Source organism: Echeneis naucrates, chromosome 7, assembly GCF_900963305.1.
Source record: "Echeneis naucrates chromosome 7, fEcheNa1.1, whole genome shotgun sequence".
NCBI classification, from domain to species: Eukaryota; Metazoa; Chordata; class Actinopteri; order Carangiformes; family Echeneidae; genus Echeneis; species Echeneis naucrates.
The window spans coordinates 17,139,475-17,161,992 of NC_042517.1; the positions used below are offsets into that span (position 1 = coordinate 17,139,475).

At 41.2% G+C, this 22,518-nt stretch overlaps 3 protein-coding genes across 6 annotated transcripts in view; 1 reads left to right on the forward strand and 2 right to left on the reverse strand.

Annotated features, from left to right (window-relative positions):
- Window positions 1-472: 472 nt before the first annotated feature.
- Window positions 473-8,505, reverse strand: LOC115046773 (YTH domain-containing family protein 1). 3 transcript variants are annotated; one of them, XM_029507368.1, is made up of 6 exons: window positions 8,057-8,505; window positions 7,209-7,233; window positions 5,140-5,219; window positions 3,975-4,700; window positions 3,048-3,899; window positions 473-2,578 (listed from the first exon to the last, which is right to left on the reverse strand). In XM_029507368.1, exons 1-6 carry the CDS (start codon window positions 8,081-8,083, stop codon window positions 2,552-2,554), a joined length of 1,737 nt encoding a protein of 578 aa, XP_029363228.1. In that variant the 5' UTR covers window positions 8,084-8,505; the 3' UTR covers window positions 473-2,551. The 3 variants fall into 3 exon arrangements, with proteins under 3 accessions (XP_029363228.1, XP_029363227.1, XP_029363226.1); XM_029507367.1 differs by adding an exon at window positions 2,846-2,890 and having other exon boundaries at window positions 3,048-4,700; XM_029507366.1 differs by adding an exon at window positions 2,846-2,890 and having other exon boundaries at window positions 3,048-4,700; window positions 7,209-7,236.
- A 1,642-nt stretch (window positions 8,506-10,147) lies between these two features.
- On the forward strand, window positions 10,148-13,447 carry birc7 (baculoviral IAP repeat containing 7). The gene is made up of 7 exons (XM_029505466.1): window positions 10,148-10,592; window positions 11,091-11,190; window positions 11,344-11,425; window positions 11,571-11,604; window positions 12,275-12,490; window positions 12,975-13,028; window positions 13,248-13,447. Exons 1-7 carry the CDS (start codon window positions 10,148-10,150, stop codon window positions 13,445-13,447), a joined length of 1,131 nt encoding a protein of 376 aa, XP_029361326.1.
- A 233-nt stretch (window positions 13,448-13,680) lies between these two features.
- Window positions 13,681-22,518, reverse strand: part of nkain4 (sodium/potassium transporting ATPase interacting 4) — a 42,522-nt gene continuing 33,684 nt past the window's right edge. Inside the window, exons 6-7 of one of the 2 annotated variants that reach the window (XM_029506263.1) lie at window positions 16,998-17,082; window positions 13,681-16,168 (exon numbers count right to left, since the gene is read on the reverse strand). In XM_029506263.1, the coding sequence (XP_029362123.1) occupies window positions 16,159-16,168; window positions 16,998-17,082 (95 nt within the window). In that variant the 3' untranslated portion in view covers window positions 13,681-16,158. Of the gene's footprint in view, window positions 16,169-16,993; window positions 17,083-22,518 lie in introns of those variants that run through there. The other variant, XM_029506264.1, reaches the window with a different exon arrangement.

Below are 22,518 nucleotides of genomic sequence, written 5' to 3' on the forward strand. Positions count from 1 at the left end.
AATATTTCATCTCATCAATCCTTTTGTAGTGTTGATACATATACTTTGATGGCTAGCCTGACATCCGTCTATTGCAGCAAATATCTTCTGACAGTTGTTATTAACGTGCACGCAAGCCCTGTTCTACAATCACAACCAGCTCATGCTTCCTGAGGCAAAGACGGCTGTGGCTGCAACATCAGTGGCATCCTTTAGCTTCTCACCTCACCCTGACTAACGCTGGATGGAGAGAGCGATCTCGGTGAATGCAAAGGCAAACATGTGAAGGGCGTTCACCGTATTGCTTGGATCAACCTAGCTATTGATTAGTGCAGGTAAATGGAAACGAGATGGAGAAGAAAGGATCCTGTTAGAGGTCTGTTCTCTAGATTGCAGGGGGATACACTGGCCAGGTAAAAAAAAACAAAAACAAAAAAAAAAAACAATAACCAAAAAAAAAAACAAACAAAAAAAACAGCAACATACAATGCAGCTTCACACATCTTAAAATACGGTTTTGAAGAATACGGTTCAGACTCACACTAAAGTGACCCCAAGAAAGGGCAGTACTTCTGCCAACTCAACATTATAAAAGGGGATAGAGTCCTGGCAGAATCAAGATAGAGCACATAGCACATACAGTCTAATAAACTCTTGAGTCCAGGCCAAATCATCTCAACAGGGATCAAGACAGAGTGTTAATAGTATTTGCTTCAACTGGAACACTTCAAACACAAAATCCTGATGTGGGATTTGAATAATTGATTGGTTACCATAAAGCTCCATCAAATTTAAAGTTTTACACAAATAAAACAAAAATGTCAAAATGAGATCAATCTATTAGCAGCATTCCTCTCTGCAACATGGTAACCTTGAAATACACAAAATACTAAAGTCACACTCAAACTGATCAAGAACGACTCTGCTGCTCTCAAACCGTCATTAAAAGATAAACTGCATTCTGGCTTTGAATGCCGTAAAACAACTGACACGACAACAGGGGGACACCATCCTTTAAACTAAACAACATTACCACTCTCACCTCACAGAGAAGCTGCAGGAATAATAGTTTCAACATTTCCAGCAGACTTAACTATATAGTAGCTTGCCATGCAGGGCCCACATCTATTAGTGACTTTGCTCTTTTAATAACCCATTTTTCCCCATGAACATACCTGAAAGTACATTACTGTATCATACTCAATTCAGTCTAGAACAAACTATTTTTGCAACAACCAAAAAACACACAGAAACCACATTTCATTCATATTTTTTCTTACTTGATAGTAAATCAGTTACATTAATTTTTCGGTTATACATTTTTAGGCTTTCTCCATGAATATATAGGCTCCTACGTTAAAGCTTAGCATTACGACCAACATGATAGCAAAACCAAATTTAAGGGGAGAAAAAAAAACCAAAAAAAAAAAAAAAAAACACAAAAAACAAAAACAGGATTAAGACAGAATGATGGTGAATGGGCAGATATGTGCAACCTCCCCAATTTTGTGGAACAAAAATGCACAAGCAACAATTCATTCTTAATTGATTAAAAAACACTTTAAAATGGTGGATGCATCAGTTCTCTCAGACTGGGTTGTGTACACAAGTATAATCTCCTGATGAAACATACAAAAGACCCCTTCAAGATAAACATCAAAAGAAAGCAAGCAGAGGGATATGAAGGATGTCAATAGTACAATTTTTGATTTAAATGGTGAGTTCTGGTTGTGGAGGACACATCCGCTGTTTCTTTCCCAGAGGCCTTTGCAATTCCTCCTCTGAAATGACTCGAGTCCTGTGTGATTTCACACTATCCCTGATTTCTCCAGCAGTGTCACTGTTTGAGCAGTTCTTTTGAGAAGTCACCAATAATTAGAAAAACAAAAACAAACAAACAAAAAAACATTAAGGCTCCAGAAAACAAGTTTCTGAAATGAAAATTGTCAGTAGTAAGCCAAAAAATAGAGATTTTGTCAATCTGAATGAAAAATAGGTAAACCGTTGAAGTTTTATTATCGCACAGTTCCACGTCCTACATTGCCTTTGGGATCCTCCAACCCTGTTGGCACAGTTAAAACTCTAAAGCATGGCAATGTTGCCCCCAAATGGACAAACAGGGGCAGGACACATCCGTTCCTGATTGTACTGAAATATAAAGTGGCAGATTTTTTTTCTCCATGATGCAGTCAAACCCTGATTCAATTGGAAAGAAGAGGTGGGGGCAGGAGAGAGAAACCAGTCTGGTGAGAGAAGAGTACAAGATGGAACGGGAAGAAAAATACACACAAAAAAAAAAAAAAAAAAAAAAAAAAAAAAAGAAAAGAAGAAGGGAAAAAAAACAACTAAAGAGTGTGGTGGTGGCTAGGTAATACATTAAATTAGCTTGTTATCCCTGCACAAGAAGTGGGTGGTATATGGGGCAAAAAAAGCACAAGTCTTGACAATTGGCAGAGATTCACCAGGATTAAATAGAAAAAAACTGAAGGGCTTGGTTGCATTTTCATATTCTTCTGTCTCTTAAATCAAAAGTCCTAGTGTAACTGTTGATCAAGCCAAGGATAAATGTCCTCTATTGTTTATTCCTGTTTTGGCGCTCCTGTTTGAAGGAGAAAAAAAGAGGACAAAAGAATATCAGCCACGTAAACATGACAACAGCACAACAGTAAACTGCTGAACATTTTGATGAACAGGGGTCTGTGTATATCTATATATCTGATAACAATTCCAGTTATATTTAGGTATATTTAAGTTCCTCCTCACAATAAACAAATAATCTAGGGAAGCCAAGCAGACAAAAAAAAAATATATATTTATGCTGAGGGAATATAAGACACAGACAAGGGAATGCGTGACAGTTCGTTACCTGATCCAACCGAGAGCGGTTCTGTATCTGAGCAGGTTCAAAAGTCTGTAAAATTGCAAGTAAGTAAAAGGAAACAGAAAAAAAAATAATTAGTTTTTCACAAACGAGGTACAACCCAATAGTAAACCAGTATAAGGACAGAGTTTAGAAAAGTAATTTTTCTTACACTTATTCTCATTTACAGTGAGCTGACCATACCCACCTTGCGCACCTCCTCCTCTTCTTCCTGCCTTTTCTCATAATGGGAGAAGTCATCAAAGATGGAGGTGGTGTGTTTGTAGGTGGCAATGATCTTGAGCACCTGCTTGGCCTTCTCCAGAGGAACCTCCTGGGTGTCGCGGGAGTTGGTCACTGGCTTGTTGTCATTGTTCTCTAGGCGGATGTGGCGCAGCTGGCTATTAGGCACATCCTTAACGAACAACCAGTCCACATCAAATTTGCCTTTCCACTTGTCCTGTGCCCAAACACCTGCACTGGTGCCATAGTCCACTGGTGAACGCATCTCTGCCACGCCACAGAAATGACCACTGCCATTCACACTGAACAACAGGTACACAGGACCTTTACCATTCATGGCCCGGAAAGCTGAGTCCAGCCTCTTATTGCCATGCTCTGTGCTGCACCAGATCGAGTACTTGATAGAGCGGTGGATGTCATCCTCAGAGTAGCTCTTAATAATGAAAACACGGCCGTTCTTCAGGTTCCATTCAAAGTCCTTGGGATTGTAGCTGTGAGAGGCACGCAACTTCTCCAACACTGGGTGGGACTCTCCACCAGGTCCCTGGCTGGCAGACAGTTGGTGGGTAGTATTCCCACTACCAACCAGACCCATCACACCACTACCATCTTGGCCAGGCCCACCCTGACCATAGCCTTGGTTGCGGTTACGTGGAGCAACCCAGCGATTTTGGGGTTGTTGGGGCTGGGTATGGTTTTGGTAGGGCTGAGGTGGTGGTTGATGGTGCTGGTGATGGGGGGGTTGGGGCTGTAAGGCCATAGGTTGCATTTGGGGCTGCACCAAAGACTGGGGAGGAGGGGGCTGCATGGGTCCTTGCTGCATGGGGGCTTGAGGTGGCATGGCATGAGGCATGCCAAGAGGCTGCTGCTGCTGCTGCAGTGGAGCTGTGGCTACTTTAGGTGCTGGGACCTTTTCCCAGGTCCCAATGTTCATGTTGTGTTTGATGGGTGGAGGCGGCAGAGCTCCCCCTGGATTGGGCATCCCTGGCTTTACCTTAACTTTCAGCTGCTGCAATTTGGCAGGCTTGCTGGCAATGGCTGCCCAGGAGGTGGGTTTGGATGCAGGCAAGCCAATAGGGGTGGCTCCATTTCCTGTGGCAGCCACCGCTGGGCCACCAATCACAGATCCCACAGCCTTTACACCTGAACCCTGGCCAGTAACATCCCCTCCGATCTTCAAGCCCACCATACCCTGCTCCAGGCTGTTCATACCCGGGGCTTTGTTGAGGGTGTCACTGTGAAAGCCTGTCTGACCATCAGGCACCAGGGTGCCCCCCAGAGAGCTAGGAGGATAGCTGTAGCTGCCACCATAGGCTGAACTTTGAGTCTGCTGGCCCTGGGAGCCACTTGTGCCCCAAGCAGAGAATGCAGGATTTTCAGGGAAAAAGTTAAACCTGTGGGGGTAAATGCTGCTTCCAAGCCCCCCTGGTTGGCCAAAAACTGTGTCATGCATGAAGTGATGGTCTCCATTACTCAGGGGTCCGTAAGGGGTGAGGTATGGAATAGGCGGGTCACCACCTGTAGACCAAGGCGCCTCACTAAGAGGGTATGGAAAACCGATGGAGGGAGCGTAGTAGCTGGACAGGTAGGGGTCGGTGATGGACTGGTAGCTGCTGTTCTGCATGAATCAAAGTATCACAACAGCAACATTAGTATGCGTCTTAATTTGATTTAAAACTAATTTTTTACTACACTAGCGCTGAAATCTTTCAGTGGTGTTCAGGTCATGTGACAAACAATATTTATATTCACCACAGAAATTTTAAATTTAATGAATATCAAAGTCCAAATTTCTGTTGCTCAATTTAAAAGTATGTTTTCTAACATAACGTTTCCTTTTGAAATCCTTAACAGTCATACATATTAACCAGAATAGCAGTTTAATTATTTTGTGAATGGTTTTGCATACACGTTTTAGTGACACATCAATAGCACAAAACATCCTGACTAATAATGTAATATTGATTTTACTATAATGCACAGTCCTGGTTCAGCCATACTGTATTTGTTCATTCCTTATTACTACTTATTTTTTAATGCTGGAGATTGAGTATTACCTGAGTTGACTGACTAGGGAGGTATTGCTCGAAATCATTGTCATGGACAGTCTCCTTCTGATGTAGCGAACCATTTTGCACTGCAAAAAAAAAAAAATTAAAAATTAAATAATGATAACTTAAACACATGCAAGGCTGACAGTCTTGCTTTTAATGGGACAGATTACAAGAAAAACATCTGACTGTCTAATGCTATTAAAATGTTTTAATCACATCACATTTAATCACACATGCGTATTTTATTTGCTTGATATTAGTAGTAGGTTACGAAATATTGATCCATCAAATTATAGCAATCATTTCACAATGTTAGTGTTAAGCCTGTCTGTTCCTATTGCAAGAGCTCTTCTCAAAAAATAATCAAAATCTGTGAGCCATAAGAAAGCCCCATGTTTCAAGAGACAGCCCTATTCTGAAAACATATCAGCCTGTGGCCTGCTGCCAGTGACACCTGCAGCTAGAGTCAAGACCTGCCTGTCATTTTTCCTTCTCCAACAACTGTAGTAAATTAAAGATGACTATGACACCATTAAAAAATACAATTACAATGCCATAACAACTCTGTCTCCGCTGTTAAAGGTAGTTATGACCTGACAACAATAAATTACCAGTCAATTATCCAGTACAACGGAGGTTAGTGATCAGACTGGAAGAACCTCTTCAAATCTTTGCTGATGCTAGGAGTATGAACCACAAAGTACATGTAGGAATTAATGGTAGCTTTAAAATTTTGGAGTTAGCTTACCCACACAGAAATGAGGCTATTAGGGCCGGTCAATTTACAGCAGTTTAGAGTGAGAATAATGGGTTAATAGTTCATTTTATCAATTTGTTAAATGATGGACAGCAACCATTTTCATAATAAGTGAACCATGAATCACTTATAAAGACAAAATGTTACAAAACTGATCCTTTCTTTTTCCTAATATAATATTTTTTCTGTATTTTAAACTAAACAATTTTAGGTGGTGGGCTCCCAAACACGCTAAGTTTGTGGTCAAAGAAACTGATTTTTTGCCATCTTGCGGCCATCTTGCGGTCCAAATAATTCTTTTTATTAATAGAGTAATAATGGACATTTTCATTTTTAACTGTAGCTATAGTGAAATAAAATTGTGGGGATCAAACATAACATAAACAAAAACAAACATATGCAAAGAGAGTATCCTCAGGACCATTAGAGCACCTCCAAACTATTCTTGAATGGTTGGAATTGAGAATTATCACCGATTGCTTGACTAACATGGGAACAAGAAATGCACCACTTTAAATGTGCAAGACAATCACTAGTCAATACCAATGTACAGGCAGAGGACCGAGATAAAAGCAGTGTGTTTATCCAAATGTCAGAAAAAGAATGGAACACTGAATGTAGATAGAAGGTAGAAAGGTGGATTATGTTGTTACTGTGACTTAATAAATTTCAACTTGAAGCCAAGTTAACTACAACCTACATCCTTGTGAAACTGTACATATTTTATTTGAATAATGTGTGTGTGTTTATGTGTTACATTCAGATGACAGATTTGGATTAACTATAGCCACAACTTAAATGTGCAAATGCCAGAACACCAGAGACTGCAGTACTACTGTGCAGGGAGAGCCTTCAGTCCTTTTTTTTTTTTGCATCTCTGTATCAATGAACAAAGCAACTCAACACACATTCCTCCACACTGAATATTACTCTGTTTTTCCCACAGTTTTTTTAAATTCATCTGGTGTTTTAACAACACAGCGACGGTGCTACTTCAATATGTTTCTGCACAGATCTCTGCCAGTTTGTACAAAGTTATATTCAGCACCTTTAGTATTCGCGCTACAGCAGGCAAGGTTATTGAAAGAGAAAATGTAATTTCCTTATGGCCTGTTTTAAATGACAAAAGGAAGTAACTCAGTTATACCATGAGCCAGTATTTTATACAAGAATATCCAAATTATTGTGCAGTCTACCACTACCACTGTATTTTAAAGCTATGAAAGGCTTGTGTGTGGAGTCAGGGGCAGCAGGCCCAGTCCACATATCCAAACAAACAGTCTGAAGTCAAGTTTTCTATGATGCAGCAACTCACCTTTGGATGCTTGTCCTTTTGATCTCTGCTTCCAGGGCAGACCATGGAAAAGGGGAAAAAAGGGCGACATTGTTATTTTCACTCGGTCTGAAATTTCACACGTTGATTAGGACTGAAAACAGCCTTAAAATTTGTTGCTCGACGGAAGACTACTTCCTGAAGAGAGAAAACGTAAAACAATCATATACGTTACACTGCAGACGAAGTGCCGTATGTTAGCAGTTGGTTTCAGTTCTTATTCTCATTTCTTTTGGGTATTTCACAACACGGGGTGCAACTTATTGTTTGTTCATCAAGCACCTTAAAGCTAGCGTTAATTCAGCCACAACTTTGCTAACTAACGTAGCCCTCTTTAAAATGGCTTTCCAAATGCCGATGGCTCTTATGCAGCCTGCAATACAGTTTATCACAGCAGACTACAAACATTTTGAGCAACCAAGACAGTCCACATGCGCCTCTTTGTGAGATGCTTCCTTAAAAAGTTGTGATTAGCAGAGTAAGTTAGCCTCAGCCTCTGTAATTCTCGCATCGTTAGCGTTAGATTTCACGTATTCAAGCCAAAGGAGGGGAGTTATTTCTGCTACGTCGGAGGTGCAACCATATAATTTCACAGAAAAAAATGTATTTGACAGTGGATTGAAGTCTAACATGTTGGTGCCAGCTCGTTATTCTAAAGTATACATTAAAAGATGTAACCATTTCACGTTCTTTCTAACTTGCTAGCTGCATGCACCGGCCAACGCTAGCGGCTGGCTAGCGAGCTAGCACATCCGAGGAATAGCCGTAGCCCAGAAAATCGTTAACGTGCAGCTAGCTCTCTACAGGCGGAGAACATCGTCCTTTCCTACCTGAGGGTCAATGCTTGTGGCAGACATAATTCATTAAGCAAGTCCCTGGATTCTCACAGAGCCTGAGCTTGTGACTGGATTTCAAGCCCCGTGATTTGGAGAAGGAAAAAAAAAGGCAAATTCACAGCTCAGTTACAGTTTAGCTCTGTGGCTAAGTGTGCCGCTTAGCGTGTGGCTAGCTCAGCTGTATATTTTCCGCTGTGGGCACGTATCCCAACTTCCACAGTTCAAGTCTGTCGCCTCGGATACTGTGTCCGAAAGCAGCCGGGTCCCGGTGCAGCTTTTCAGGTCAATGTTACCGTGTCGCCGACTGCACCTTTCGTATCTTGGTTATATTTCTATCCTCGGTCGTCTTTTTACTCTGTCTTTTTTTTATTGTTTAATTCCACAGAGAGAGAGAAACGAGAGCCCTCCTCGGATATGTTAAAGCTCGGTACACTTCCCCAATGGCTGCTCCATCCGGGCTTTGAGCTGCCGCTGCAGTTCACGTCGTTCCCCGCGGGGGGGGGTTGGGGGGGGGGGGTGGTAAAGTTTGAAGCATCCTCTCCAGTAAAACAAACAAGCAAACAGCCAATGTCTGTGATTTAGATCATGCAACATAGTAAAATAGTCACAAAAGGGGGGGATCAAGTTCAGATAAGAAGCTTCCTGTTGCATTTACTCGCCTTGGTGATATTTTGTGTATTCTCGGGTGTAAACACCGCCGGAGGGGGGGCATCAGTTGACCGACTGTGGTTTTCTGCTGGGCCTCAAAGATCTGACACAGTTCAGTTCTGCAGAGGGCTCATGTGAGACCTACTGGGTTGTATAAAAAACAAATAAAAAAATAAAACTACATTTGGCACAATGAGTTCACAGTGATCTGGAGCTTCATAAAGATAGAGGCTCAGGGCGTCGGTCAAATCTCTGATGTAGCAGCAGAAAACCCTGCATCTTGTCTTTTGGGCACATGGCACCCTGATATAAACGACACAGAGACAGAAATGTAGGCTATTTGGTGTGAGGATTTGCTGTCAAAATGTGAATTTCTCAGTGCCATACAATGTGCAGCTGTCTTATAATGGCACATCAGACACATTTCACATAAACAATTTAACAGGTTTAGTTTCCAGCCTGCAATAAATTACAGCAGATATGACTCTCTCTCACCACCAGGAGGTAGCAAAAATGCTACAACAATGTCCTGAACTCTGTCAAAGGTCAAAATTATAATCAAATTACTTAAATATATAATATTACCTTTAAAGCTAATATTGTTATTTAAGCAGGTTACTTGCATTTCAGATTTTAAGTAAATTTTACTTTGTCTTTGCTTCCTCTGATACCTGCTGCTTATTTCAATCCGATTACTTCTTCTTAACCCTCTTAAGTATCACAAATGATATTTCCAAGGAAAGTACCTTATTATTATGTGTTTACTGAGTCAATCCTACTAAATCAAATACAGGTGACACACAAATATTGTGGGCCCTTGAAAACACAAATACTCAAAAGAGGAAAAAGGTCAGAGTCAACGTGATTAGGATAAGCAGAATGAAATAGTAACATTTGAGCTTTGTATACTTTGAAAGGTCAAGTTTTTTTTGTCTATATGAGAATAAGTCTACAAGCATCTGTTGAAATCCAGAAAACCTTTCATGGAAAAGGACTACAGTATCATAGGCTAAAATGACTATTCAGGTGAAGCTTTATTCTGCTGTGAAGATTTAACACCTCTGTGCCACTCCCCTTAATAACTACGTTAGTTGTTGGGCTACATGATGCTTATTACATTTTATACATAGTAGGGCTTTCTCTCTAAGAGGCGGAGTAAAATGGCATGTTCAGGGTGTCATTCATTCAAGTGTCAATGAGCATACATTCTGGCATTTCGTGGCTTTTCTGGAATGCAGTCTTCTGTAGGTCAATGTCCAGGCCCCCACAGCTGATCATATTATTTCAGTCGGTGTGCTGCACTCACCTTCATTTCGCGCTGCACTATGGACCGCAAAAGGGATGACTGGCACAGGACAGAAAGAGAAAGGAAACCCTACATGCCACACAATGATGGATGACAGGAGAACTATGCTGCGCATTCTTGAGGAGCCTCTGATGCGAGGAGAAGGGCAGAGACTTCAAACTTTTCAGAGCTGGCCAGTGGACGCTCCTGTCACATCTGGAGAGTTAGCCAAAGCTGGCTTCTTCTTTCTAGGCCCCGGTGATAAAGTCCAGTGTTTCTGCTGTGGAGGGATATTAAGATGTTGGGTGCCTGGGGACAGGCCATCCACAGAGCACAGGAGGCATTTCCCCACTTGCAGATTCATACTGGGTCAAGCTGTGGGAAATATTCCTCTCCAAATTGGATCCTCAGATTCTGTGGATGGCCAATTATTGAGTCAACTCCAGAGGATGACTATGGACGAGCAGGGTACAGCTGGCCAAGCGGTCTACCCAGAGATGGAGGCGGAGGATTCACGGCTCACCACTTTCCACAACTGGCCCTCAGAGGCCTCCGTTCAGCCAGATGTTCTCGCCAGAGCAGGATTTTTCTACACAGGTGCTCACTATCTCACTATAACAACTAATATCTATCTATATCGTAAACATCTTCTTTCTTTAATATTGAAGAGCAACATTTGAGTATACGTAAATACCTTTCAGTGAAATATTCAGCACTGACCCAGTCACTGCTAGAGCAACCTCTCTTTGTGAGAGAGTTAATGGTACAATTGTCCTGCTGAGTCATGATGTTGTGGCCAGAACGACCTGGACAAAGCTGGAGCTAAAGTAGTAGGTTTCCGCAGCTTCAGGCAATCAACCGCATGTACGCACAATATCCTGAAAAGCAATACAAAGTCATGCAGTCAGATAAAGTAACTCTACAGTGGCCAAAGGGACATGTCGGTTTACATTAGAAATATAGTTTGAATATGAAATTCAGTCCCTGTAAAGCTCTGTTCATGTTTTGTGTAAATTCAGAAATAGAAATGGATCATAAGGGTCCTTTCTGTATCATTGGCCCTTCTACTCACAAAGATCTTGTTCTCCCCATCAGGTCACGGGGACAATGTCAAATGTTTCTACTGTGATGGGGGGCTGAGGAACTGGGAACCAGGAGACGACCCCTGGCAGGAACATGCCAAGTGGTTTCCACGGTAACAGCAGGAACTGCGTCTGGCACATACAGAGACTGTTGAACGCATGATACGCCTTTATTTATTTATTTATCTATTTATTTGGCATTGGCGAATTAAACTGTTCTGCATTCAGGCATCATCCATTTATAAAACAATATCAATATTTCTCAGGTGTGAGTTTTTGATCCAGTCAAGAGGGCAGGAGTACATCAGCAACATACAGGACACTCATTTCCATCTGGGTGAGACTGTGGTGAGAACATTTATCTCTCTTATCTAGATAAACTCAATTTGTCATACTGCAGACATAAGTGTCAACCCACATTAATACATGACAATTGCCATTTCTGCATTAAAATCATACACAAGTTTCATTGTGAACATGTTTACTTTTCCAGGGTGGATCACAGACATCCACAGGCAGAGATATCGGCTCCAGAAATGGTAAGCCAGTAATAAAATTTGTAGAGCAGAAGATAGCGGTCTCCTGCTTTGATGCAAATCTTCAAGGTGTCAACACCCTCTATTTCTTGTTCACACAAAAAGGAGAAAGCTTGAGAAAACAGTTGCACTGCAGGTGATGCAAATGTAGAAAAGAAAGCTGTCTCTTAATTGAATCACTCTTACATCACCTTGAGCATACCACCTTGGTTGAAGCATAAAAGAAGACCTTGCAATGGCACTACTTAAAAACTCAAATGAGACTCTGAAAACACACAGCATGTTCCTTACTCTTTTGAAAGGTGAAGCTGAAAAGGAAATAAGTGGATGTTCAATTACTTGAGCCAATGTTTGCTCTTGGGTTACAGTAATTAGGGAGTGCCATGGAAACCATTTTACTGTTGCTTGTGGTTGCAGGGCAGTCATGAGCAGGCTATTATTGTATACAATGAAGGAATCACAATTAGAATCAATTTTCAGCAGAAGAGATCTGTACTTTGAAATGTTAATGTATTGGAAGACAAAGGTAAGCTGCACAATTTGTCATTTTTCCCCCCACTTATCCCCTACGCTGTGTGCCACGCAGCGCTCAATTGAAAGTAAATGTGGCTGATCAGCAGACTGCTTCTCAGGTCTTTTTCACCCCAGCCTTCCTGTCATTTTCCAGATGTGGTCGGAGGTCTAGGGGCTTCCTCAGCCATGCTTTGTCCTGCAGTGCAGACTGTGCTTCAGATGGGCTTTGACGCCAATCTGGTGGAGAGTCTGGTTCAGACCAAGTATCTTTTGACAGGACAGCACTACACCTCTGTATCTGCCCTGGTCACTGAAGTACTGCAGGCCGAAGAGGAAAACAGACAGAGGGGGTCACAGAACAGAGGTAAAGTCCAGTGGCGGTTCTTTGTTTAAATGAGGCAGTTTTGAGGTTCTGCTTTGCCTGGGCGTTTTCCTCTTCTGCTATTTCTTCTTCAACTTCACTGGAATTCAGTAGGAAAAGTGTTTTCTACTCAACAGCATTTACAGATTTATATTTCACACCAGATTCATTCTAAATGCCTAATTGATATGACAGGTTGAGGCCCAGAGAGGAAAACAGCTAGAGAAAAGTCTCAAATGATCAGATGGCTTTGAAGCAAAACTTTCTGCTCTTCTCTACTTATCTCATGACCCCTCAGAGGAGGCACTGGACTTAATCATTCATCTCTATCAATTAGCAAAAACCTTCCCTGGCTGTAATAAATCAGTCATCACATACATTTTTTTCTGTCGCACCAGTTACTTCGCATTTGATACCTTAAGCATCACCATTTTGTATTTGTTAGTATGTCTGACTTTCTCTCATGTTTAATGCTTGTGCATGATAGAACCTGAGACGAGGCAGGGCTCCAGTGGTGGAAGTGTGAGGACCCAAGCGCCAGGTAGAGAGAAAGGTCAGAGGTCAACATCTGCATGACTAGCAGGAAAAATCAGCCACTTACGTACCCCTAATGCTTTTCATAATGAATTAGACCATTGAACTGTTGATATAGGAAGACTCCATTGTGCAAATATCAGGCATCAGACAGAGCAGTCAGCTTATAGAGCTTGTGTGTTTATCGGTTTTGTCTTTTCTTTTCTGGATGTGGTTCGTCAAACAGTGAATGACCCCAGTCCCGAAGAACTGCTAAGGCAGCTGCAGGAGGAGAGGACCTGTAAGGTGTGCATGGACAAACTAGTGTCCATTGTCTTCATCCCCTGTGGTCATCTTGTGGTGTGCAGTGATTGTGCTGCCAGCCTGCGTCACTGCCCCATCTGCAGAGCTGTCATCAGAGGCAGTGTTCGTGCTTTCATGTCCTAAAGCTGATATACAGGTGGAGCATGAGTGGCCTTGAGTTTTCCTCTGTGCCCATTTTCCTTTTGTGCTGATAAAATCTAAGAGTTCGGGTTGCTGGTGTTGTCACACTGATTATTTTCTACAATAAATATTTCAGGCTGTTTTTGTTTTTCTTTGTTTTGTTTTGTTTTTTTTTTCATTTTGATGAAATGAAAATATTGACTAACTGGCACACAATACAATTAAAAGATTAAAAGAGCACATTCTTTTATTAACAAACACCTATTTACAAGAACACAGAGAACAGTTCATGATAAACAGGATTACACAATCAAGGTCACATGGGTAAAGGGTGACACAGGACAGGAGGAGAAAAAAATATTCTTCCACTTTCTATGCAAGGAAAAACAATTATTTGTTTTTTTCAGTGGAGACTAAAACACATATACCAGCTTAACAGGTTTCAACTAATTCCAGTCACTGGGTTTTAAGGGCAGACTGTATTGCACTGAGAGGAAGACTTGTTTTTACATAATGATTTCAGTAGCAGTCTACTACTAATACTGATCATGTTACAATATGAGGTGCCTTGTGTTTTTACCAACACATCAGTTAGCATACCAAGAGTGTGTCAACTTTAAATTACACAGACAGTAGTTAAATTTAAATTATTATTGCAGCTTTCCAATAAAGAGATGAGCAGTCACATTGAAACAGATCACCCATGAGTCTGAAATTATTCAGGAGAAAGTGGTCAGATCATCTTCTAAATTTTAACAGTTTTTAGGCAGTGAAAGTACATTTAACGTCACAGAGAAGCTGATGCCCACCAGGATATTTATTTAGGTGCTAACAATACATAAAATTGATGGAAAACAAAATAAACAAACAAATAGAAAAATGAAATAAAATATCAATGCTATTTAAAAAAAAAATGTAAGAGTAATTGCCATCAGTTATAATGTCCTGGGAATTGTCCTAGTGGAGAGAAGAAAAGGACTGAATGCAGTGATGAAACAACCAGGACAAACTGGTTACTCCTCATATAACAGATATTCAGTATGAATATAATATTTTCTAATTTGCCTACAAACAAAATGATAAAACATGAAGCTTTTGGAAGAACAGCTGCATGGCAGAAACCTGCAGCCTTTCAACTTGTACATGAACACTCTAAGCACCAGGGGGCAGTAATGATTCAGACAATCAGCAAGGCAACAGGGGCTCAGACTATAGTCGGCTTTTATCCTGATGGATCAAACATAAAGTGAAAAAGTGCTACCACTTTAGGAGAAATGACCCTGGTGTGTGCCCATTCGCATGAATGAAATTATAATGTGACTGGGTCATACTCAAAGTACGTCAAAAGAGTCTGTGTGTCTCTAAAATTCTGAGTATGAAACCACTCCATTGATCACGCTCCAACTGTGAAGACATTGGTTTGGATATTTTGTCATTTCTTAATTTGTTGCACACATAATTACAATACAAACCCTGTAAAAACATGCTATAAAACAACCACAACTGAGACTATCACCAATGAGAATCTAAGCTGTTTAAGTGACAGAGGGGACGAAGCTCTGATCCTCTCACCTAGAGCCATGCTACTTCTATTACAACCGACCATACCAAGAATCAACACTGTGGTGTGGAAAATTAAAATCAAAACAATTTATACTGTTTTCTGAGAGTCAAATATATGCAGTGTAACATTTGCTGGAGTGTGTGTGTGTGTGTGTGTGTGTCACGATAACTCCTTTCCAGCAGCCTGATGTGTCAGTAGTTAGATGAGAGGAACAGAACGCTTTCAACACATCGCCTGGCAAACACCTGACACTTCAGAGTTACTGACGAGGCCTGTTGGTGAGAATAATCATAATAATAAGACTCCAGAAGTAAAAGTAAGACTTACACACCATTCCCTGTGTTGGAACACCTCACACACTGTTGCACTCCTTTGCATCTTTGACATGTCAGACTTAGCAACCATAACTCTCAACCACATGTCAACCGCCCTGCACCCCAAACCCCCTCAGTTCATTTCATTATTTACATTTTCTATTTTTGACAGGTACCCCTGTAGGTTTGGAGCGTTTGTCCTCTCCCTTCCGTCTAACTCTCCCCTCCCCTGTCTCTTCCTGCTTTACTTTGTGTATTTATGCACACAGATCCTGGCCTAAAGTAAACAGGCAGCATACAATAGCTCATTCCACAGGCTCCACTGTAATTCAGCCCTCCAGCTAAGATCTGAGCCAAACCGGCAATAACATGCTAAATCACTGAGTCTTCTAAGACACAGTACCACAGACAGGGAATGCTGGGCAGTCCCTGATTACACACACAATGTATTTATATGGTGTACGTGTTCTATACAGTCATGTTTTTGGGAACTTTTACACCATTACAGACAGGTCACAGCAATGAGACCTAAGCAGAGAAATCAACACAAAGAAAATGATTGATACTTCCCTAAATATACAATATGAGGCTTTGTTGCGCTGTAATCCCCCTGTTCCCAGAGCCTACCATCCCTCCCTGGAAAACAATGGACCCTAACTGTGAAGTATTGGTCTTTCTGGGCAGCATACCAGTAAATGACATGTTTAAAGCACTAAAATTAAGCAGGGGGAGGAATGTCTGGCAGGTCCCCAATGCACTGGGATGTTTGTGTCAAAAAAGCCACTTTGTCTCCATGGGAATTTGCTGTGTCACCTCCCTGCTGGACACTCTTCTATTTACGTAGACCTGGAGAGGACAGAAATATGGAAAGGAAGAACAAAGGGTTAGCGGTTGTTGGGCAACTCACACACACACACACACACACACACACACACACACACACACACACACACACACACACACACACACTTCCCTGGGCGAATTTATCCAGGATATAACTTCTGGTAGATTGGGGAGACGAAAACTTCCTCCCTCCCATTAAAGACAGGTCTGATTAAGCTGTCAAGAAGCTGATAAAATATTCATTTAATGTTGGCAGAGACTTATTACATGATTTCCCAGGCTTATTGTTATTACATTTTCTGCTAAAATTTATTGATTAATCCAATTTTATACAGATTTTTGTATGTTCTTCTATTAGTGAATGCCCTTGGCATGAAGACACAACAACAGGCCCATGAGAGACCTTCATATTCCCCCAGAGACCTCTGACAGGATGTAGCATGTTTCACAGAATGTGCTACTCCCCAGACATGACTCAAATCTCCAGGAACTGAGCAACAACCTATTCCACTTTCTAACCTACTGATGAAAAAAAAAAAAAAAGCAAGGAGCTAAAGTCTAAGTGGACTTAGATCTTGATTTGAGATTATTTTTTTTAAACCAAACTAAAACTGTATTTATGTTTTGATTAACAAATAGTTTCAGGGAAAATCTGGGAAAATAACCTTGAAAAGGAGACAGCTAAATGCTGACAACGAATAAGTAAATAAGCAAGTAAACCAACAAAAAGGTACAAAAGGATGTCATGGATGCCACATTGTGTGTGTGTGTGTGTGTGTGTGTGTATAATTACACGCACACAAAAATGGGATGAGAGCGCATTCATACTTACAGGTACATAGGCTTTAAGAGGAGATGAGATGGTTTCTCATTAACATGGTACAGTGGGAATGGGTCAAATCCACCAATAAAATCAACTGAAAATAAAGGATTAAACACATAAATTATGGAGTAACTCAAAAGACTGACAAAAAACAGAATATGAAAATGAACTAAAAGAAAAGGAACAAAAACAAACAAGATGAATGAGGAATGAAATGGAAACTAAAAAGACACACTGGGAACATTAGTATTACATTGTTGCTGAAAAAGAGTGAATGCTTCTAGTTTTCTTTTTCGTTTAAACTTTGTCCAAAAACTTTGTTTAAAAAAAAAAAAGAAAAAAAAAAAGATTTTATCTGTGCATCTGCCTGGAGCCAAGGGGAAAGCTCAGGAACAGGTGAAAGCTGGCCAGCTGTCAAAATAGCCAGAGCCTTTTTATCGCTCAGAAACAGAGGTGACCTTCAGCTAACAACCAAATGCACAACCTTTTCTGTTTACTTTCTCGCTTAAGAGTTCAGACTCTAGGCAAGGGGCAGATGAGTGAATGAGCATGACGCCATGCGACTAAAAGAAAGCGCGAGAGAGACAGACACACCGGAACCAAAGTGCTGTGCATTTTTCACAGATGCTGAGAGATATTTTTGAGATGAAGGAAAATACTTGCAGCGCTTGAGGGGACACAGTGGTTGAGAGGGAGCAAAGGGGAGAAAGCGAGGGGGAAGACGGTGCGCGTTACGCCTGTCATCCTGACTGACAGCAGGCCAAAGAGATTAGGTTGAAGCAGTGCAGTGAAAGAGGCCAGTGTGTCCATGGGCTCCGAGACCATTGTAAACACCACGATGGGCGGAAAGGAGAAACCGAGATTGAGCCCAATTCAGTGGAAAAAGACACCAAGCAAACAGCAGATTCTAGTTGCAGAGAATAACAGAAAGAGGGCAGATCTCTTTCTTTCTGGGAGCAGAACAACTGTCGAGAGAAAAAACAAACACAAGTCAGCCGTGGAAACTACTGTAAGGCCAAATCAGTTCCATCCTGATAAGAGGAGGCTGGGGAGGTCTGCTGAATACTGATAGGAAGGAAGAGCGCCTGGAGCCACACTGTGCTGTCGTAGGGGAACTGTCCCTTTACTCGGACCCTGCCCTGGTTTCCGATGTTTCTCTGTTTCATCTGTACACCAGGCACACACACCAGTACACAGACCTCTTCACTGCTCTTTTATGTGCCAGTGGTTTTCTTATTATAAACAGGTGGAGATCCGACCCATGCCATTATAAACTGCACCAAAAAATACAGTCTGATGACAACAATTGCTGCCATTTTCAGACACCGGTGGCTCTAGGGATCAGACAGCTAGGCAGTCCATCTGTCAGTTTGGGGCAAAAATATTGTGGCTACTATTGGGTTTGTTATTATCCAACAGATGTATCCTTTACTTATCTGATTTGTCATCTTTCACCACAAACTAGTCAAAGTTTCCATTTTCCACCTTGTAAAGGCTATTAGTAGACAAGTAGACAAATAGGTATTTATGGGTATGTGTGTGTCTTGTGCGACATTCACATGTAGCAAAGGTAATTGTTTACTTAATTTGGTGATTGAGAAGTCAGTGTGAAAACATTAAAAAATTCTGGGCGATATCTTTGTTATGTGTTCTTCTTTTTGGCAGTGCTTATGACTCCCTTAATGCCTAAAATAATCTGCTAATGATGCTTCCTTTCTAAACAAAAATCAAACAAACAAACAAACAAACAAACATTTTGATCATTAATGTGAAAAGCCACTTTTCTGAAATGTTGAGCTTTGGTAGCCCATTTATTCTCAAAAATTGTTCCTTTTAAGGAACCATACTTTGTGCTTTGTGCACAAAGTAACTTTAACTTTAACTTTGTGCTCCTGCTATACCATCAATATTGGCATTAACAGTGTGAGTGTGAGCACATCGTGAATACAACATCGCATCTCATTTCTCAACAAGAGTCATCAAGCAACCCACTTTCTTTTCTTCTACTAACCTGTTAGCCCCAGCACAGTTGACCCATCCCATCTCTTTTACCCTTCGCAAACAGGGAATACTATCAGTCGATTATGTTTCAGTTAAAGTAAAATTTGGTTAGAATCAGAGAGCCAGCAGTGAACCAGAAGAAGAGCTGACATTCTGCACAGTATACTGCCACATCTCATGTTCTGTGCGTTTATTTGCGTGTAAAAACTTGGCGAGCTGACAGGAAAATGGAAGACAGGCTCAGGAATAAAGAGAAAAAGACCAGGAGGGAAAACGGGGTTGGCGAGGAAATAAGAGTGGCGTGTGAGAAAGATTAAGAAATTCAAGGAAAGACAGACAAAAAGCAAGATGGAGAGATAAAGAGGAGACAGACAACTTAAGACTTCAGAACGTATCTGTAATAATCTCCTGAGGGTGAGATACAAGAATCAGTTGTTGATCGCATCTCACACTTTCTGTCTCTCACACACACACACACACACACACACACACTTAAGTCTCCTTCTGCTGTGCTGAACCTTTGTCCTCACACACCATTACACAGCCATTATTGCTGTACAGGCAACTCATTTACTTTAAAGGGCGGGTTAGTGGCTTTATGCTTAGTTATTTTGCATATGAAAATTCCAGGTTTGTTTGATTGAGAGTGCATTTAAAGTTAATCATGCATGCAAAGAGGAGAACGGTTCCTGGCAAAGACAGACCACGAGAGCCACTTTAAAGTTTGCCTTCTTGATGAGGCTGGGTGTCTTTGTCACTCCCTCAGCATTTAGTCGCTTGGTCAACGCAACTGCAAATCTGCCATTTGTCATCTGAAATTCAAGCATGATATTTACTCTCCTTTCATGTATTTACTGACCCTTAACCCATACCACTTTATCTATACAAAAGTGAAACACTGTTTGAAATGTGTTTACATTGAATAAAAGCAAGGACACAAAAAAGGGTTAGGGTTAGTCAAATATAGTGAATGTCATGTAGAAATACTGCCATGCAGCAATGAAAAGTCATGCTGGTTATGTGATTTACTAAAAACATGCAGCAAATGCAATGTCCCAGTATCCAGACACTCACATAGCCCTGAGTTGCGCTCCAACCAGCCAGTTTAGGTGACAATGGCTATGTGAGCTTTATGAAGTGGAAGACTTTTACATTAAAAGGCAAAATATATTTTCTAGTGCATGCGCTTTACAAAAATTTATTTAGTGATAAAAAGGCAACCATTAAAAATATCCATTACTATTGGAGAAGGGTTTTGAGGATCCTAGATTCAAACTAAAGCCATAAAAACCTCCTCAATTCTTATGGCTAAATGCACAGGTATTGGATATCTTGTTAGAATAATTTTATGAGTCTAACCTTTATACTTTAGTTAAAATTAATAGCTCTAGACATGTGTTGATTTAAATTCAAAACATGCATTGGAAACAAATCACACGCATGAAAGAACCCAAATTTTTAAGAATTAATAATACATAAAACGGCTACTGAAAACTACTTTGATGTGCCTTTTTTTTATAGATATTGAAATAAAAAGCAACAAAATACACTCAGACCTCATTAGTTTTGTGTATTATATCGCTGCTTTTCCTGCAGTCACAATATTGTAAAGTCTGCTGTTGAAGAGCCATGAGCTTTGTTCTTCTTGTTTGACATCATTTTCAATTATTCTTTGAGGTGACAACAACAGAATGAGGCTTTTTTTTTTTTTTTCGATGTTGTGACCTTTTCCCTCATACACTGCACTTGCACATTCATCTATCCATCCACTTGCTCGGCCTGCTGTAGAGGATTTTCTGGGGATGTGACTCAGCACACAGGGCAGCAGCATAATTGGCAGACATGCTAAAGCGAGCTTATCCCGGCACTAGGCGGCTAACTCCATGACCTACTTTACAAAGAGGATTTTCCCCACCACTCATTCTGCCGGTGTGTCTGCTCACCACCGATAACTCTGTGTAACAATTTCATACTCACAAACACCTACACTCAAACAGTCACAAACAGTCCCACACAGCCACGGGAACAGACACACACAGCAGCATATAGACATGCACGGGTGCACACGCACAGGCACTTATGTTCAAAGAAAGCCACATCAAAAAAGCTCTCTCTCATCCTCACACACACACACACACACACACACACACACACACACACACACACACGCACACACACACATACACCTTATCAGTATTAAAGCCTGAAAGCAATGTCAAACCCTCCTGAGCTGATGGTGTATGATGTTTGTTATTCTGCCCATTGTGTTGTCTTGGCTCCTCGAGGATGTGCATGCATGTTTCATTCTGCTGTTCTTTACGCATGCCCTAGCACTCAAATTTGAGTCCCCCGTTTCTCCGGAGAGTGAGGAAGTGCTCGTCGTGAAAGGAATTCCTGTCTCATCTCCTTATTCATGAAAGGCTCATCTTGTCTCATGTTGTCCATTCCTGCATATTGCCCCGTCTCCTTTCTCTCTCCCTGGCTTGCTCCTCCTTCAGCTGCCCTCACATACTCCTCTTTCTGCGTTTCTTTTTCTCTTTCCTAGCTGCTTGTCTCTGAGGATTCTTCATTGCTTTTTTGTCTTGGTGAGGTGCAATCAACTGTGAGTCATTGACCAGAAAGGCGCTTAATGAGGCTGATACAACGATTGACCAGAGACCTCTAACTTTTTACAAGCACACCTCATTAAAGGTTGGAAACTGGAAGCAGGTGAAGAGTCAGAGAGAGGGGAGCAGTCAAGCCTCCATGAACATGAACACGACAAAATGGGATTCTGATACATGATTATTCCATCTAACTGTGAATAAACTATAAAACATATAAAAAAGATAAGAAGGACAGAGAAGGAAAAGTTCTGCGGAGGAGCTCTCTGATGGAGCCCGGGAGCTCAATGCTTTAATCTACATATCAAATGAGAGGAGAAAATGAGAGTGGCAGTGCGCCATGGCTAGTTTTTGTGTTGGTGTGAAAGTGCGTGGGCGTCTATGCACCTGTGTCTGCATGAGCGAATGTATGTTTGCGTGCATACAGGATGAGGACTGATTACAATAACAAACAGCGAGCAGCTGGAAGCAATGTAGCAGCATTTTACTCAATAGCAGTCAGAATCAGAGAAGAACTACAAGATAATTAAAAGCAATACAAATCGCACTATGCTCTGTTTTCACCCCGAACAACATTATTGCTCACTTCTTATTTTTATCTCTTTTTTTGAGTGCGGATGACACTCTGCTATGACTTTAAACAAGGCACACTCAGTGCCAACTGTCCACACTGGATATAAAGCTCAAAAGTTACCAAACAAAAAGTTACAGAAGGGAAAAGTTTGGATTTTTGGCCAGGTTGGCCAGTGATTAAGCAGTGCTGCCCACAGATGGGAGGGGGAAAGCTGTTGAATGGTGATTTTAACCATTTACAGCCACTGAACCCCTGGTATGTGACCACCTAAGAACAACTTAAACTTGTGTCCCACGGGTCTACAGGAACACACACAGAAATCACATTAGAAGCCCATCTCAAACTACAAGAG